At 42.1% G+C, this 17,799-nt stretch overlaps 1 protein-coding gene across 1 annotated transcript in view; it reads right to left on the bottom strand.

Moving 5' to 3' along the window:
* LOC104544270 (receptor-type tyrosine-protein phosphatase gamma-like) overlaps positions 1–17,799 on the bottom strand; it is a gene marked incomplete at both ends in the record, with an annotated part of 268,982 nt that overhangs the window by 96,601 nt on the left and 154,582 nt on the right. The window contains one exon of the mRNA XM_010189091.1: positions 1,661–1,756. Coding sequence (XP_010187393.1) covers positions 1,661–1,756 — 96 coding nt within the window. The remainder of the gene's footprint in view (positions 1–1,660; positions 1,757–17,799) is intronic.

Genomic DNA, 17,799 nt, shown 5'->3' with positions numbered 1-17,799 from the left:
CAACATTACAGACTATTTTGGGTCATTTTTAGTGAGTTTAATGGCTCCCTTGGAATCGTGCAAAGTGGGACTCGTGGTAAGTGCAGCACCTGGCTTTGCAGGTGGGGAGTACAAAACACAGTCCCACTACAATTTTAAGATCCCCTAAAAACAGGGTTGTATAGAATAAATGTCACATACAGACTAGGAAATGGTGCAACATGGGGCAGTGCTTCACATAAACCATGTGAAGCACATCAGGGTAATTTAGCAATTTAATTCCAGACAGATGATGACACAACACGTATTGCACACCATGGCATAACGCGTGCTCCTGACGCAGCACACGCGCATAATGTGCAGCTCTTCGCTGCGGCATAAATCAAGTAACAGTGCCTTCGGTTGTTCTGTTTCTAAACTTCTGCCTTGTAAGGCCAAATTCAATTTGTCCAATGCTTCCCACAGCACATCAAGATTAAGAAGTCTGGGGAATCATCCTGCTATGCCACTGTAAATTATCGCAGCTCCACCAACTTTACCCTAACATAAAACGCCGCAGAAGTGCTCAGAATTCAACAGTGATGAATTTAACATGCCTACTTCCACTAGCCTGATGTCAGCAGAGTTACAGCAATTTATGCAATACAAGGATCCGTCCTTTTCTCCTTATCAAAGCATTTGATCAAAATCAGTGACATGGAAAAACACAACCCTAGTTAATTTGAGCAGCAGAGCCAGGCTTGTCACTCTAACATCATAAGGAAAAGGGAGATATTTACATATGGGTACTTGCAAATTCTTTTTTATCTGGCTTCACAAAGATAACTGTAAGATCATTTTCTTCCCCAGTAAAAAATAGTGTGAAACCTCACAGAGGTACGTTCCCTTGCTCTTCTCTCTCTTTTGAAAAAGCAACACCTTGAGGTATTCTGAAATCTTCATTAGCCACCTCTCTGCCTGTGCCAGCGTGGTGGCATGGAGTTGCTCCAACTCACTCGGTTCAATTCACCCTCGAGTCAGAGGAAAACCTCCATTTCTGGTGCAATATGACAAAAAGCCCACGTTGCTGAACACCAGTGCCACGTGGTTTGACCCGCAGCCATGGCAAGCAGCCGTCTCTACCCCGCACCGCAGCTCTCGAGCGTGTCAAACCAACAAATGAGCTAACCCAGCAGTCCCGCTCCTGAGGATGCATCTTAAAAACAGGGATGCATAAATTCGCTCACTTGGAAACCTGGTCTGCTCAAGAACTTGTTACTATGACAATTTAGAAGAAGCTGCTACAGATAAGATTGATGAAACTTATTGATTAATTTTCTCCTAAGCTATGTTTGAATTTTAAGTTCTCTCTGAACAGAACCAGCTCACGTTGGTTTGTTAGTATTCCAGGGACCCCAGCAATGTGCTTCAGCAGTGAAGGAACTTCCATGATAAATGTGCTCTCCCATCTGCATCTGTAAAGTAGCTATAAAATCAGAACAATTCATGCAAAATTTTTCATTGTGTTTCTAAATATACTTATTTACATTTTAAATCATACACAGACAATATGAAATATCTTTCACTTAGACAGGTGGGAACAAGAAAACAGATGCATCCATTAAGCTTGAAACAATTCAATGAATTAAATAGTACTTGGTGAATGCTTTGGTTTATGGATATAGCCCTTGTTTAAACTTACTTGGAAAAACACGGCCATGGCTCCTACTACTCTGTTTTCTAGAACCGCTGTTCCAACACTGTCAAAGTCATCAGGATTGTAGAAGTAAATCTGCATCTGTAAAAGTTAAAAACAACAGCAAAATCACATTAGTGTTGATTCATACAGCTTTCAAATGAGGTAATGCATACACGTCGCATGTAAACCCAGCATTATGAACCTGAGATAAAGGAATTCTGCTGAACAATATTGTTTAACTAGCATCTTGATTAATAGCATGACTGCCCTACTGGGACAGTAACCAGGGAACAGAGTCAATGCAATGCATTTTAATAACAAACCCAAGGATAAACAGTATGGCCAGTCTGTTTAGATGGTAAACTTGGTGCTTTCTGCCAGGATCTCTTCATTTCTTTGCTCATTGCAGGCTCATCTCCTGCTCTGTTAAAATGTGCTAAACATATTTATCTCAAAAACCATAGAGAATTTTTGAAAAGGATTTCAATGTTTAGAGCTATTCCTTTACTCCTAAAGCAATTTGTAAGATAAAAGTCTGTTTCTGTAGCAATGCATTTTTATGAGCCTCTGATATTCAGGACTATCAGTTAGGGTCAGACTTCTCCCTGACTTCAGTTACATCTCATGACTTTTATTTCCAAGGCGTCAGCACTCGGCAAGAAGTACGAGAGAGACAAGACCAGATATTTCGATGCCATTTTAGGATGAATAATAAATATTAATAATTAGGCAAAGTGAAAGCAGATGAGGAAATGGCTTACCTCAAAACAGCAAATGTCTGAGATGCACAAATATAGGAGGACTAAGACACAGCTCCCTTCAAACACCTTGCTGTTGAGCAATCCCACTTTACTACACACATACACCCTGAATAAGGGCAACTCACAGAGGCCTGAGGGCGCTACTGCTCCTCATTTCCTGTATGGTTCTTGTTCCATTTCCCACGCTGGCTGAGCTCCCACTTCTGCCAGCATCCTAATGCACCACTGCTCTTGCAGCAGTCGTTAACCTCGCCAGTCCCAAAGGAGCCCCTAGTGTCAGTCCATCTGCACCAGCCATCGTTTACTCCAAGGGATCTGGTTTTCGTCTAAAACATGCAACGCTCCCTTCTCAACATCACACCATGCAGGTGTGTACATTTGAATGAATCCAGTCTTGGTACCGTTTGTTGCATGTGTGCTCTACGTGTTACCGATCAAAAACACATGCCTGATGGTAACAGCCAAGCACAAGAACTGGACTTTGCAGAGGTTGCTCCTGGGGCCATTCAGGGATCCTCTCCAACGGATTTTGCCATCCCAACCAGCACTGGTACACCCATTACTGCAGGACAGTTGGCCAACACGTACGCTCGCTTGTGCACATTGACACCAGCAAAAAAAAACCATTCCTAGCCCTGAACCAGGAAGGGACCCATCAGGCGTCTCTGTCACCGGCCTCTTGCCTCAACCTGCGCATCCGCTCCTGCTTCTCTGCAGCCCATCACCCCTTATCTGACCTATTCAGGCTTTTCACAGCATTACTGGGCGATAAGAAACAGCCACACAATACACAGTTAAATGGAGACGTAAGGTCTAACTAAGCCTTTCCGTGCCTCCCAACACACTGACGATTGCTCCCTCTTGCAAGTCCGTCTGCAGGTGGATGCTCTGCTGGCACCAATAACTTGTTTGGGGCTGTCTGGGACTTTCCCTGCATGACAAATCCTACTGCATTCACAAATGCAAGTATTTTCCCATCTTCTGAATTTCTGTATATTGCCAGATGAGGTGATACCTTTTTATCTTGCTCTGATATGGTCCTACTCATATTTACTGATTCCCAGGCTTCTGACTGTATATATTGGCTGTAATGTATAATACTGGCAAAGTACCTATACATCTCATAAAACACCACCATATAGAGAAAAGGCCAAGATGAAGATCACCCTCTTCAGAGGCAGACATACTTCTTTCAGCCGGAGGATAAAATGACACCACACTCCAAACGGCTCACAAAAAATGAAAAAATTGTCTAGTACTCACTCCAGCTTCATAAAATTTGAAAGCAATTTTCTTCCCCTGTTTTGGCCTTCCTATTCCCAGTGTATTCACAGCACACACAGAGATGCTGGCAATAGCTCACAAAGTTGGTGGTGCCTCCAGGTCCCGACAGCTCATGCTTTGAACAAATGTAGACCGAGGTACAGCCATTCATTGATGTAAAAATTAGAAACAGTTTGTTTCAGGTAAAATTGCCTAAACTTCAATTTAGCTGGTACAGACAAAAAGTTCACAAAACACTGACAAATTACATTTTACACCCTTTTAAAATACAGTCTAAAATTAGGTATACCTTACATAAAACACTTCACTAGATAGTCCTCATAGGAGTTTATGAAGAAAAGTATCACTGAGTGAGTTCAGCATATGCCAAAATCATTTTGGATCAATTTTGCTCACAGCATTTTAAGGAAATTAATTTTTACAATACACTTTTGGATAGCGGTGCAAAGGGCTTTGGTAAAGAAGTGCTTAATTCAGATCCCTCGTCTCAGCAGTGCAATTTCACAAACTAATCAAGAACCACGCTCTGCCGTGATTACCATACACACTGCAACGCTCCCCGGTGCTTTTCCAGAGAGCGCGGTTCCTCTCTCTGCATCCATCAAGTCAAGGGGAACTGTCTTGTATGAGAAATTATCGTCATCCGTCATACAGTAGCTTCTTTCCTTCCTTATGTGCTCATACAGCTAGAAGGAACATTTTGGAAGTAGGATCTCCCGGGAATTGCTATTATCTAATTTACACACAGACTGCAAAAACCATGTTAAGAAGATGGTAAAGTTACACCCTCAAAGCTGCGTGGTTCAGGCTGTTCAGAAAACCACACCTGGACACCGCTGAGCATTTGTATTTTGACAGTTTTCTAATTGCGTGATCGCATATTGTTCTCTTCCATAATAACAGTCTCATCTGTTTTACTCCAATTTACAATAAAATGTAAATCTAACCAATGTATTTTTGTTCTTTCACAGATAACATACATAACCCTGAATGCATTTATCAGTAGATACTTAATTTAATATTTTCTCTGGATGGCATAATGTTCTTTATGTACAAATCAGGATTAAGACAGTTAACTATAAAATTAATTTCACCGCATACTTAAGTGGCCTAAACATGCCAGAAAATTTTCATTATTGCTTCTTATTATATAATTAGTATATAGAATATGTGGTGCATTTTGCATGTAAATGACTCCTCCTGTCTCTGCCTGGCACATACAAAGCAATAGTACAGAATGCAACAAAGGGGCATTTAAGCTAAAGAAAATGTGGATCTGATTATACGTTAGTTGTGAAACGCAAAGCAGAGCATCAGCCAAGCTTGCTCGTCCAACCTGAATTGTGGCGCTGCCTGACTTCAGCACCATAAACCTTCATTTTTTTGCATATTCTTGAATGCGATTTCACAATAGCTTCTATTTTCCATTTTTTTAAAGGCTCTGAATCTCTTAGCAATGGGAAAGCCTGAAATACCCTTTGTAGATTCTACAGTGTGATACCAACTGCAGTCAGAAAGCTCTGTTCCACACATCCCTGCTGAGAGTGCCCCAGATACCTTCCCGGCGGCACAGGTCCCAGAGGGCATCGCACTCCTGTTCTCTACAGCACAATACACTCCATTTGTAAGTCTTTCACATCTAGCTCCGTTACAGCTAACAAGACTGGGAAAGGCTCGCATGGACTTCCTTAATCTCAGCTGTGCACCACAGCAATACTCTCACATCTACCTTGTAAAGAGCCATTACAAAAAAACATGTAGTGTCCAAGCGACTTGAAATTTTTAGTATTTTGATATGGCTAAGCTGAAACAAACCATCCCTAGTGACACAAAGGCACTTTCTTGTGGGAAAACTCTCCATCCTCTAATGGTACCAACAACTCCTGCAGCTACAGAGCTTTACCAAGGCAGGGAGAGGGCAAGAGTTTGCTCGTAATGGAAAAACTTTATGCTTTGACACTCTTCACACTCTAAAAGAGTTGAATTGTTTTCACTCAAACTTGAGAGAGATTTGCTGCAAAGCACAGATTAAGCCTGAAAAAATCGGACTGAAGAGGAAAATCTCCAGAATGTTACAAATGCAGAGGATTAGAGAGAAAACCCTCACTCTGCCATAACCCAGGAGACAATTGCCAGTCACCCTATAAAACCATGTCATGTTTTCCAGTCTCCTCCATCCAGGAAGATCCAGTGCCCAACCACTGCAGTTTCCAAGCACTCCAGGCCTTTTTCCAGCTGACAACCACACGCATCCAACACTGAGTAATTCCCAAGCCTGGAGCATCTTTGCCTCCGTGCTCCTACCAGCTACACCACTCCTCCATCCTGCCACGGGGCAGGCAGTCCCCTCTTCCTTGGGGTCACCCTACTGTCTGCAGAAACACCTTTCTTAAACCGCATTTTTCCCGTTTCTACAGAAATCTGGTGTTCTCCAGAGCTGGGAAAATGTCAGGCCCTGCTCTGTGCTTAAGAGAGTTCGACTGAAAATGGGGCTGCCACAACGCTCATCTTGTAAGGGCAGGCTGTCCAAAATGTGCGTGTGTAACACTGAGAAATACTGCCCACCAGAGATCAGCTCTGATTTTATTAAGTACAATTGCCTCTGAGTGACTAAACCCTCTTTATGAAATGTCACTGGCTTGCAAAAACTGAGCCTGATTCAAATGAATGACTTCTCCCTGGCACAAATAAAAGGCTCCAGCTCTGTGCTTGGATGCTCCTCCTCTGCTTGGCAAGACAGACACTCAGACAGAAATCACCATTCCTGTGCACGACATCTTTTTGCTCTTATTACCCCACTACAAAGACAAAAAGTTTACATCCAGTACAGACTATCATGGCTAAACTCATTCAGTGCTTATGAGAGAAAAGCCACAATGAGCATTTGATAGATCCCAGAAGATGTAAGCGAGTTCAAAGCAATTCTAAGAGACTGGAAACCAAGCAAGCACATTTTCCATAGACAGATGCCAAGTATTTTAAAAATAAATAATTGAGACTTCTAAATTGGACTGCTATCACCCTGTGCAACCTCCTACAGCAGATTTCTCTCTAGATTAAAAAATGAACAAAGGCTCATTGTGCTGTCACAGATGTGGAGTAGAGAATATTCAATAGTATCAGGAATTCTGGTGGAAGGGAAAAGATCATCAGAATTAGCTTTCCGCTCATTTCCTCCCAGCAATCCAAGGACTACCATGCAATTTAAAGCTAAAAAAAAAAAGAAAAAAAAGGTTTTATAGGCCAGCCAATTTTTGGATGAATCAGGTGGCAGGACGCAGAGGCAACAGATACGTGGTTGATTCTGTACTGCTTTAGAGACTGAGAGCATTTTCAGAGGAGCAAAACACACAGGCATCGCAGGTAGACTGCAAATCTTCGCAGAGCGGCAACACAAAATTTTTTAAATGTTTGCTTTAAATGATGGAGTTAATCACTGAACGTACTAATTTTGAATTACTAGCTTTGCTGCTTATATTGTAAGAATAATTTATTCGCAGCCACTTTTACAGCTGGGTCTAAAACCTCTCGCACAAAAAACAAATTCTCTGCTAAGATTATGAATCATACATGATTTTTCTTAATTGAAAGCCCGCATGTAACTTACTCTTGCTTTAAATATGTGCATAGATTTGTGGCAAACTGGATGATGCGATCCATTTGGCTGGAATAAAAATCTTCTACAGACAAAATGTAATAGTCACTGCAGCAATGAAAATTCAGAATAACTGTCCTGCAGTCTGTGTGTTTACTGGAGTGTGAGATGTACACTGGGACAATAAAATCTGATGTTTGACTTCTCATTACACTCTCTTTTTAAAAAAAACCCATGAAACTTATCATTTATAACATATTCTAAATCTGCTTAGAAAAGGCGGGGGGAAGAGCGAATCGTGATGTTTTCCAGTTCTCCTACTAGAGCTCAATGTAATAACATAGAGTATACTGCATTCTTTTTAAAAGATAAAGTTGAACAGGAGCAGATAATGGCATGTTTTTCCTGCCTAGTCTATTATTCATCAGTGAATTTTTAACTGTAGTTAGGCAGGTACAGAGATGTATTTTGAATGTCATAACTTAGTGTTTTACAGCGCCTAAAAGTACGCTGGGTAAATTGCAAAACAAAGAGTCAGACAGGGTCTTTGCCCTAACGTAATTGCAACTTGATAATGAACACAATGCTAGGCTGAACAAAAACGAACGGACTTGAAACAACAGGAAGAGCAAAGATCATACAAGTGAAACAACAGAATTTAACTCAATTTAGACAGCCGCATGCCTTAGAAGTATGATAAATTACTCTTTGATCTTTTTTAATAGTAAGCATTAATTATTGCTTTGTTGTCTGCAAACAACGCAGTAGATGCATCTATGTTAGAAGTTGAGGCTAAGCAGTTCCATCGTCGTTTTCAACCTGAAAGTTGGCAGTTGTTGCACGTTCTGCCCCGAATTCTGAAAAGCATTTCAACCTGCGAGGGGTCCGGTAACAACCCAGCAGGAACAGCGAGGCAACACGATGCTCGTAGGATCGCCCTGGGCTCCAGTGCGTTGCTGGATCATGGCCACATCACTTTGTATTTCGAGTGTTAAGACTCGAATGTTAAGAGAGAAGCACCCTGGCAAGCCAGAAACGCCCCTGGTTTGTACTGCCACAAATAAATGCCCTTTAGGCCTGCTCCCATCCCAAACAAGAAAACACACTCTTGTGTATATACACTGAGTCATTACACAATGAAGGCATATTTGATGCTAAAAAGCTGTATGTCGCATTCATCTGTATTTCCATAATATGAAAATAACGGTTTCAGTGTTTATGCTTTCCATAACATGAAACTTTCTGCGATTGCTTTGTACTCCAAGTAACAGCCATATGATTCACCATGAAATGAAGTCTGGAAAATCGTTTTGGATAAATGGAACTATAAATTCAATAGAATTTCCATGACAACATAGATTGCAACACTCCACCACAACTAAAATGTTATAAATCATTCAAAACCAACAAAAAATCAGCAGTAAGTCTTCTCTTTAACAACACACAAGACCCCTGAATTATAGAGCTGTGGTTATTACCTCCCCACGCAGTGTCTCTCATTTCTGATCCTCCGCCTTGTTACAAGTGTTGTTTCATATCTGACCTCCTTCCAAACACAGGAAATGATAACACTAACAATTTAATACTAAGATGTAAACAAGAATTGAAGCACAGTGAGCAGGAGGCTTTTTTGAACCTTTCCTCTTTTTCTCATCTTCTAAAAACGTTTAACTACTTTCGTCCTGTGGTAATTATACCTGTGTATCCAGATACACCACAGCGTCTTGTTAGACTCTCAAATTTAGGAGGCTCTTTTTCTGGAAACGTGGGTGGTAAGTGTACAATAGGGTGCTCAGTCAGCTCGTAAAAAGGATGTGAACCACATGTCCAAGGGATGGAAGAGATCCAAGGAGAGGAGGAGGTGAAATAAAGAAAAGGATAAAAGATTACACCACACAGTATTGCTCATTTGTATCCCTCCATCAGAGGGTTCCTGACATACGGTATTTCACTTAAAGTCCAAGGGATCTGGAGTGAAGAGATTCCAGGAGGATCTTCACTGCCATTTAAAATTCACTGTGGCTATTGCCTTTGTGCCTGTGAGAAAAACCTTGAAAATGCAAAGCTCCTTCCCTCCTGAAAAGATTAAGAAGCCCATAAAGCCCAATGAGAGACAAATAGTTCAGTATTCTGATTTTTGGGTAGAAGCAGTTCTTACAAATCAGCTCTTTTGGTAACTTGAGCAGAAGCAGCAGCCTACCAGTCCTTGGACTGCAAAGGCTCATCTTCCCAGACCGGTAGAGAGTTTCTGCTATCTTGCACAAATCACTGCCCATTTTGGGGCTCATTTTCTCATGTGTAAACTATAATCATTGCCCATTCCTCCTTTAACTGGATGTTTTATGAAGAAAAATACAAAAGACTGGGAATAAATGGGAAGAATGACAAACAATTGAAAAACATCTGAAATAAACTACCATTTGGAGTGGAGTTGGAGAAAAAAAAATGAGGTTGCTGTTCATTTGCTTGATATTACAATAAGAAGAGTACCTCATGGAGACAGTACATCACCTCTTAATATGGTACCAACTTCTAGACAGCTCCTACCCGACACAGAGCCGACGCCATGGGAGTTGGGTGCAGACACTGCAAGCAAGGCACTGCACCCACACACCCCTGAGGGCACCTCCCAGGTCAGCTGGGGGCTCTCACTGGTCCTCAGCTCCACTACCGGACCCTGACTCTGCCAGAGACTTCTTGATTGATTTATCGGGTAGGTCTGAGTCTCACCCACAGTGGCTGTGTCCAATCACGGCATATTCCAAACAAGACAGTGAGCACACGCTTGTGGGAATGCACAATGCTGGGCCTCCCACTGCAGCAAGAGGCAAACTTCGCTTTTTAAAACTGTCCAAACGGAAAAATTAGAAGCAACACTTAGGCTGCTGGCAGGGGTGAAAACCTGAAACAGGCAATTTAGGAAGTGGCTAAGCACCAAACGCCACAGTAACTGAAAACAAGCCGGATGGATTGATGGCATGAACAGAATAGCTCTGAACTCAACCCAAAAGTGACTGTTTCAGATCTCCTCTTCATCTGTTTGCCATCGTTTTCCTACAAGGAGAACCAAACAACTGAAGAGTTTTAAACTCCAATATCCAAACCATCTATGCTAAACCCATTTGCTTTCTTAAACATCAGGAAGTGCTGCCAGAATGGAGAGAACTGCTGGAATTTCCTAGCAAAAACACTTCAGCGCTCTTCAGGGAAAAGATAGAAGATATGCTTTAAAAATAAACCCCACAAAAGCACATGTTTCCTAGCATGTGTGATTAATACAATTTCATATACCATTCACTTTAAAGATGCACTAGCACACAGAATCACAGAATCGCTCGGTTGGAAAAGACTTCCGAGATCATCATGTCCAACACGCATTTATTCCTCTGAGAGCTCACATCTTAGTACAAATTATTCCTTTTGTACTGTGGGATTCAGAATGTCCTGTGTGGTTTACTTGGGTTTCTGTGGGGTTTTGGGTTGGTTGGAGGTTTTTTTCGGCCTTTTTTTTTTTTTTAAGCAGGAGGAGGCATGAGGTTTAATGATCTTCAAAATGCCTCCGAACAAATTTTGAGATATTTATAGTTTTGATGCATCTCTGGATTCAAAGCCATGCAGCAGATGGGGCACGTTTTCAGAAGCATTTTGCTCGGCGAAAGGCCATTCCTATCTCTGAGGGGATGTGAAATCCTCCGGGCTGTACACTTGCAGAGTTATTTTTATTTATGAACTGTGAAGTATATGGGCAATTACAGCAGAACCAGCTCATGAGAAGAGCTTACTTGGTGGGCTTCATAACAGAGGGTAAAAAATAATATGTGTATTGCAGAATACACATCTGTTTAATGCAGCATCGTAATCCCAGAGCTAAAGCAAGCAGGGTGCTCAGCATCAGAAGTCTCAGTGACTAATTGCAGATTACTGGAGGAGGGTGGGCCAGCCTTGTGCTGTAGGGACAGCACTTGTTCTGCCACAGACTTCTCATTTGAACACAGGAGGGATTTTTCCAGTGCAGCTGCTTAATTTGGGTGGTTTACTTCAGGATTCTCAAAAGGGCTTAATATGTAAGAAGTGGGTACGCTATATCCCTTCTAAAACTGGCGATCTCTTGGAAATACCTCAAGCTGAAATCCTACCACCACCACGGGGTGCCTACCCAAATTCTCCAGCCTCTTGGAAAACCTTGCATGAAATATCGCTGTATTCTGCCTCTCATGTTCTCGCGTGCTGCATAGCTTTTTTTGCTTTTTTTATTCTTTTTTGTTATCCTCTGTTTTACCTGAGTTGAAAGCGAAGTCTGCACATATCTGAAGTGCAGTGTTAAGAAACTTGTAAACTTCTTGTCTTAGCAACTTTGGGTACAGACACACATGCAGAGCAGCTGAATACACCACCCTAATGGCACCAGCTGGTTAAGGACATGATTCTGTATTAACACCAGCAAACCAAAATGAACTGGACTTCAACAGAGCAAGAAACAAAATATTCAATTAAGCAGCAAAATTGTCAGAAAGGTTGAAGAGTTAGAAATTCTTCAGCCTTTTCAAGTTACAGCCTCGTCTACTGTCACATCTGCAAACCCATTTGCAAAGAGTCTGTAATGGCGCTTTGCTAAATGTCAAAGTTATTCTTCCATGTCCACAAAACAGCAACACAAATCTAACTCTCGCCCGCTCACACACTGGTACCTGCCTGCAGATGCCGTGTCGAGACTCCCTTGGTGCATCTGACTGCTGTCCACCCGTGGCATCACCTTCTATAACGGGAATAAAACAACCTCTCAGCTTTAACACTTCACATTTTTAAGGGCTCATTGATGTTGAAAGGAAAGCATTTTGGACTCCTGGTGAACACTGGTGTTTGAGCCCAAATTTTACCAGCTTTGGTTCAGCACAGCGTTCAGCAGCCCCTCCTGGTGGGAGGTATGCACAGTTGGGTCCCTGCTCAGCAAGGCTCTATGCCAGCTTCGTCCCTTCCCTCTACTCTGCATTTCAATAAAAAAACGAGCCTCAAGCCAGAGAGTGAAAATGAGCCTCAAGCCAGAGTCGCACTTCCACCCTGGCTCACATCTGTGCACTTCTGAAAGCTCCCCTTCTGCCTCAGCATCTCACATTTGAACAATTCACCATACAAGCTCTGGTTTTCAGTATGACAGCTGCTGGCTTTTCTCCACACGATGGGTGTCTGTGGCTCTAGAAGTGCCCAACCAAATTAATTCTTGCTCATGCCACTGCTGTCTCCACCAGTCCCAGACACTTGGGTTGTGCCTGCAACCATGAATGGAAACTGGTAATGCTGAAAAATGGTGCAGCCTCTCCCTGTCACAGCAAGCATACTCCAGGCTGCCTGGGGCCAAGGTTGGGGCTGTGGTGGGCAGGGAGGGCATCACCTGCCATACAAAACCACACCGCTGCAGGTGTCACCTTTACATTCACCTCTCCTGGTGATGATCTGTCACAGCTCGAAATGCCTCAATGGAACTTCTGAAATATGGGAGTAGCACAAGTAAAGTCTTTATCATAAATCTGATAATTAACCTGCATAACTAATTTCCCTTCTGGCAGCAGGCATAAGTTGGAATAAATAGTCTGTTCAATATTCACCGAGAGAAGACTCCTATATTTCACGTTTACTTTAAGCAAGTATAAAAACCTAGGGACAAAGGGCCTCAAAGAGTCAAATTCCTTGCAGTTTCAACAGAGTGCCTTGAATAATACATAAAGCAGCTACACTCTTATCCCTAAAACCACAGGTGTGAACCAGATGTCATGCTTATCTTCTCTTGAGATTACAGCAAACAATTGCACACCTTCAGAATTTAAAGTAAGCTTTGGATCAAGAAGCTTGAAATATATTAAAAGTGTGGCACTCAAGTTAAAAATTCAAATATTAACCTACAAATCACTGATTCATTTAAGAGTCTGTTTACAGTCTATGTTCTATAAAAGTTACATTTCTTTTATTTAACCTTTTTATAACAAGATGTAATATGAATCACAAATCTGAGATGAAACTACTCATAAAAACTGCATAAACCCCAGTCTTGGTCAGCCGGGTATTGCCAAACATATTGTTCAAATATACCGCCACCGATTTAAAATACGCCACGGCTCAAGGAACAGAATTAAAGTTAAAGCCTTCATTTAAATTTTAAACTTTGCTATTATTGTAATAAAAGTTTAGAAAAAGGTAAGCATACGCTGCGCTCAAATAATGAAAGGAGATTAAACCCAGAACAGTATCTCAAAGAGAATTTTAAAGTGAACTTAATACATTTTAAGAAGACATGGTGCAAATGATGTTCTAACCACACATCCTTGATTGGAACCAACCACCTAGCAAGCCAGAGGATATTCCAAAATGTCCAGTTTCAACAAAATAACCATTCCGTCACTCCACTAGCGAATGTCACTAATATGCTACTGTTGGTTACTGGGACATTTCAGAAAAAGAACAGGGTCCTCCTCAGCAGATACACAAAACAGCCATGCCCCAGCATGGTTTAAAGGTCATACTCATATTGCAGCATTTTCTCTCTTAAATTAGGTTCAGGTACCACCTTCTGACTCCTGTGTGGACCCCTCAGGAGCAGCAGTGCTTCCTGCAGAGGGCGAGGGTCTGTTGTCTCTGATGGTTCATGTCCCCTTACAATTTTTTCCTACCCTTCCCCCTGGCTAGCTTTATTCTTTAATCCGGTGTGCCTGGTTTCCTTCCACAGCATCCCCCATCAAACACACACGCTCCAAAGGCTGTCAACATCTAATGCTAACACTTCACTACGAGAAGCCTCCCAGGTCAACTTATGACAGAAATATTGCAGGTTTGTAATCAGAGCCCTGGAAAAGAAAGCCTTGTGTTTACTCAATAAACCCCCTATTCACTTAATAAAAGCAAGCAACCTTGCTCTCATAGCTGTAGAGAAAAGGTGGTGATGCGACCTGAACCCAACAACTGCAATGTCATCTGTTTGCTCTTGAGGGAATTGAACTACACGCTGTTCATTTAACAGTGTCCACCAGTCACTCAGAACTTCATCCTGCCCGCCAGCAGCAGAGCCCACAGCTCCTGGGGAAAAAGCATCCAACATCTTGGCTCACTCATGTTAATAAAACGGAGTATGAAGAGTCATAGGCTAAGGTGTTAACATGACCCTGCCTGTAACACTGAACAGTCAGACTTGGTCTGAGTTGAGAGCACAGACCCAGGCTGCTCAGCTCCATGGCAACGCTAATGATTTAAACGTCTTTATAACCTTTTATGAATGATATAGGATAAAAGTCAAGAACAGCACAGAAAAATAAAGAATTTCAAATATAAACAATTAAGTCTTTGTGCTTCACCATTTGCCTTATCCCCATCTCTGTTAGCAAATAGGCTTTTCTTTCAAGGACAATCTTTAGATGGTTTTAAATGTGGTGACAACTATTCTTCTTCAGAAACACAGGTGAGATAGGCTAGAGGTAGTTCTGGAGTCCAGTCCTAATTTCTGCAGAAAAAAATTTAACAGCAAAAGGAAAAGAAATGCACAGATAACGCAGCTTCTATGACTGATAATTGCAACTTCATTTCTGTGGAAAACAGGCAACGGAAGCAGCTGTTACCAGCCTCTCCAGCACCCGGTAAGTCCTGTCAGGTGGCACAGGGCACAGCTTTTCCCTGCCTCGCCAGTCATGGGATGGCAGCAGCGCTGTGAAAGGGAGTGTGTCTGGGCTCACCACGCCAGACTCGTATTGCACAGAAGGAAGAAAGCGATAGGAAGGGAAAGAAGTGAGATAGGGGAAGAAAAGGGCAAAGACAGAAGAGACAGCACCCGTATCTCTCATGCCAAATGGCTGCTGGCGATTCAGGTGAAGTCAGCGGCAGCTCTGGTAGCCTCCCACACTGCTGCTCTGAGCAGGTCAAAGCGCACTCAGGATCACGACTGCCTTCCCAGAACACCCAGTCACGCGGTGGTTGGTGTGCTGGTATTACAGGGTCCAGAGATCCCAGGAGATCATGAAATTGCAAGCACTGTATTTAATCTCCTCGTTTCATCAATACATCATCTGGCCCTTTCGCTCTCAAGAGCTTCCTTTACACACAGACTGCCAGCCAAGGGCTACAGGTGGCACAAGTGCATCCATTAATTACATCAGCGATTTACAAAAAACCAGTTTTGATCTGCTAGCTCCCAGCTCCGTTCCCTTCTCATTTAGAGCACATACCTCCAAAGGTAGCCAGGTCTTTTTTACATTATTTCAAGGTGCCGTCTTTCCGTAGTTTCTTAGCAAAGCCACACACTGATCTTGTCGAGAGCAGGGTTGCAGTGGATGCTGTCTGACACTCCAGGCTGCACTAACATAGACCTGGAGACCTCTCACAAAAACACTTGGTTCAGGCCACAGGTACATCTGGCTCTGTGTCCTGCCTCAAGTACCAAGCGCTAATGAAAAGTAAAAACACGTCAGTGCGTGTTTACACGGAGAAACAACAACTGTCGCCTTAGCTACACTCCTGCAGCTTCCAGCAAGCCTCAGAGTCCTTTCTGAGCTGGAAGCTGAACAAGGACCATGCTTTGGTTTGTCCAAAACTCTGTTAAATCTTCTTTCCAACCTACATTTATTGCTGACCAGTCTAAGATCATTTCACAAGGGGTTCCACAATTCATGTACTTTGATGCACTGCATGAAACGTGTTCCTTGCTACTGAATGTGCAACTTCTGTCTTTCTGGGGTCAGACCCTCAGTTGTATCGTAAATGAATTAACATTCATTTAAGTACTCTGAAATTTCACAGACCTTTGTAATCACGTGCCCTTAGTCATCTTTTCTAAAACTAAGATGTCACAACACCTATTTAGCTCCTTGTCTCATGGGAGGTGTTTTGTATCACTGAAGGGCCTCTACGGTTTTGGGACATACAATCAGAACTGCCCAAGTCATATGTACCATGGAGTACCATGAAGTACAGGTTTTTCCTGTTGATCTTACTCACTTCCTAATAATGTCTAATCTTCCTATTTGCCTTTTTGCTACCGCTGAGCACTAAGCTCATGTGTTCAGACAGCTTTCTGTATTGACTCTAGGAACTCTTCCTTGAGTGGCAATAACTAATTTAATGTTCATTACTATATGTGCATGCTCAGAGTCATCTTTTTAACCTAGCTAAACTACAAAATGAGATTTATATGATCCTGCTTTGTGTGTGTGTCTGCAGATGACATGTCAGTCCCTTGTAATAACTTTAGAGCACATTGACCAATTTCATTAAAACCTGACTGTTCACTCGGGTTATCAAAGACTTTACACCCACACAAGTTCCTTTGCAATTAAGTGGCAGAGTTAGAGAGAGACCCTATTCATTTCTCTGCTTTGGATCAAATATTGAAGACTCTCCCTGTCCTCCTTCACAAAGCACTTCATCATCACGTCTAGCATGGGCAATACCATTTTGGCAGCTGTCACGTTCCCTCCGAACTCAGCAGTGCTGTAACGCAGGTACGCTGGGGCTTTTTTGGCTTGAGAGATCAACTGCATCCATTTCTGAACCCAGGGATGTACCAGGACACACAGCGTACCTACTTTCTTTTACTTGGTGGGATTGACATCAGTAGGTGCAGATTCCCATGAGTCACTGACAAAATACCAGCATCTGGATCTAAGCACCCACAATATTAATGGAAATCCACTATTCTGTTAAATATTGTAATATGGTAACTTTAATCATAAAGCCTCTCAGTATTTAAATACTTCAGGCACTGTAGACATTTATACAACTAGCAGTAGATGAATTTTCAAATAGATACTTCTGAGTAATTATCCTCTTGAGACAGCACCAATTGCTAAATAATGCCTCAGCTTAATAGCACATAGCTCTTAAGAAATGAACAATTCTGGGGACTATTAAATCTCTCAGAAATGTAACAAAGATGGTGATAAATACTTTGCGCTCCATTTTAGTCCTCATGTGGATGAGGAATAGGCCAGTTTTTTCTCACCTGTCAGCTGGACTTCAAAGACAAAGTCCTTAGAAAATTAGGAGGTAGCCCCTCCTACTTGCTTTCATAAGGCAGGGTATGGAAATTTATCCTTCCAGAAAGGTTCCTTATGAGCAAAATGAGTACTTGGATTCACAGGGAAATCTGTCTTAGCAAAACATATCAGAGGAAGAATAACCGGATGGGATAGCTGAGTGGGAACTCCTGAAAATGCATAAATCCTTGTGGATTAACTGGAGAGGAATAATTGGTCTGTCCCTCTGTCATTCTGGGGAAGAATTGCTGAGCAGAAAAAAAACAGGGAACAGAAAAAGTATTCAATCCAAACTCACACCAGTGAATTGTGGCAGGACTGGAGAGAGAGTTTTCAGATGAACCTGCTTTTATGCAACACACAAAGCTCTAGAATATCAGGAAAATGCAGACTTTTTGTTCAAAATGCTGGCCTTTATCCCTGCTCCCTAAAGATCTTTTTTTCCTAAAACTCCACCTGCTTGCATATTACTTACTGCTCATAAGAGCCTAG

The sequence above is a fragment of the Mesitornis unicolor genome, unplaced genomic scaffold, assembly GCF_000695765.1.
Source record: "Mesitornis unicolor isolate BGI_N332 unplaced genomic scaffold, ASM69576v1 scaffold1557, whole genome shotgun sequence".
Lineage (NCBI taxonomy): Eukaryota > Metazoa > Chordata > Aves > Mesitornithiformes > Mesitornithidae > Mesitornis > Mesitornis unicolor.
The sequence above is the reverse complement of the archived record's forward strand: the minus strand, read 5'-3'. Positions and strand labels throughout refer to the sequence as shown.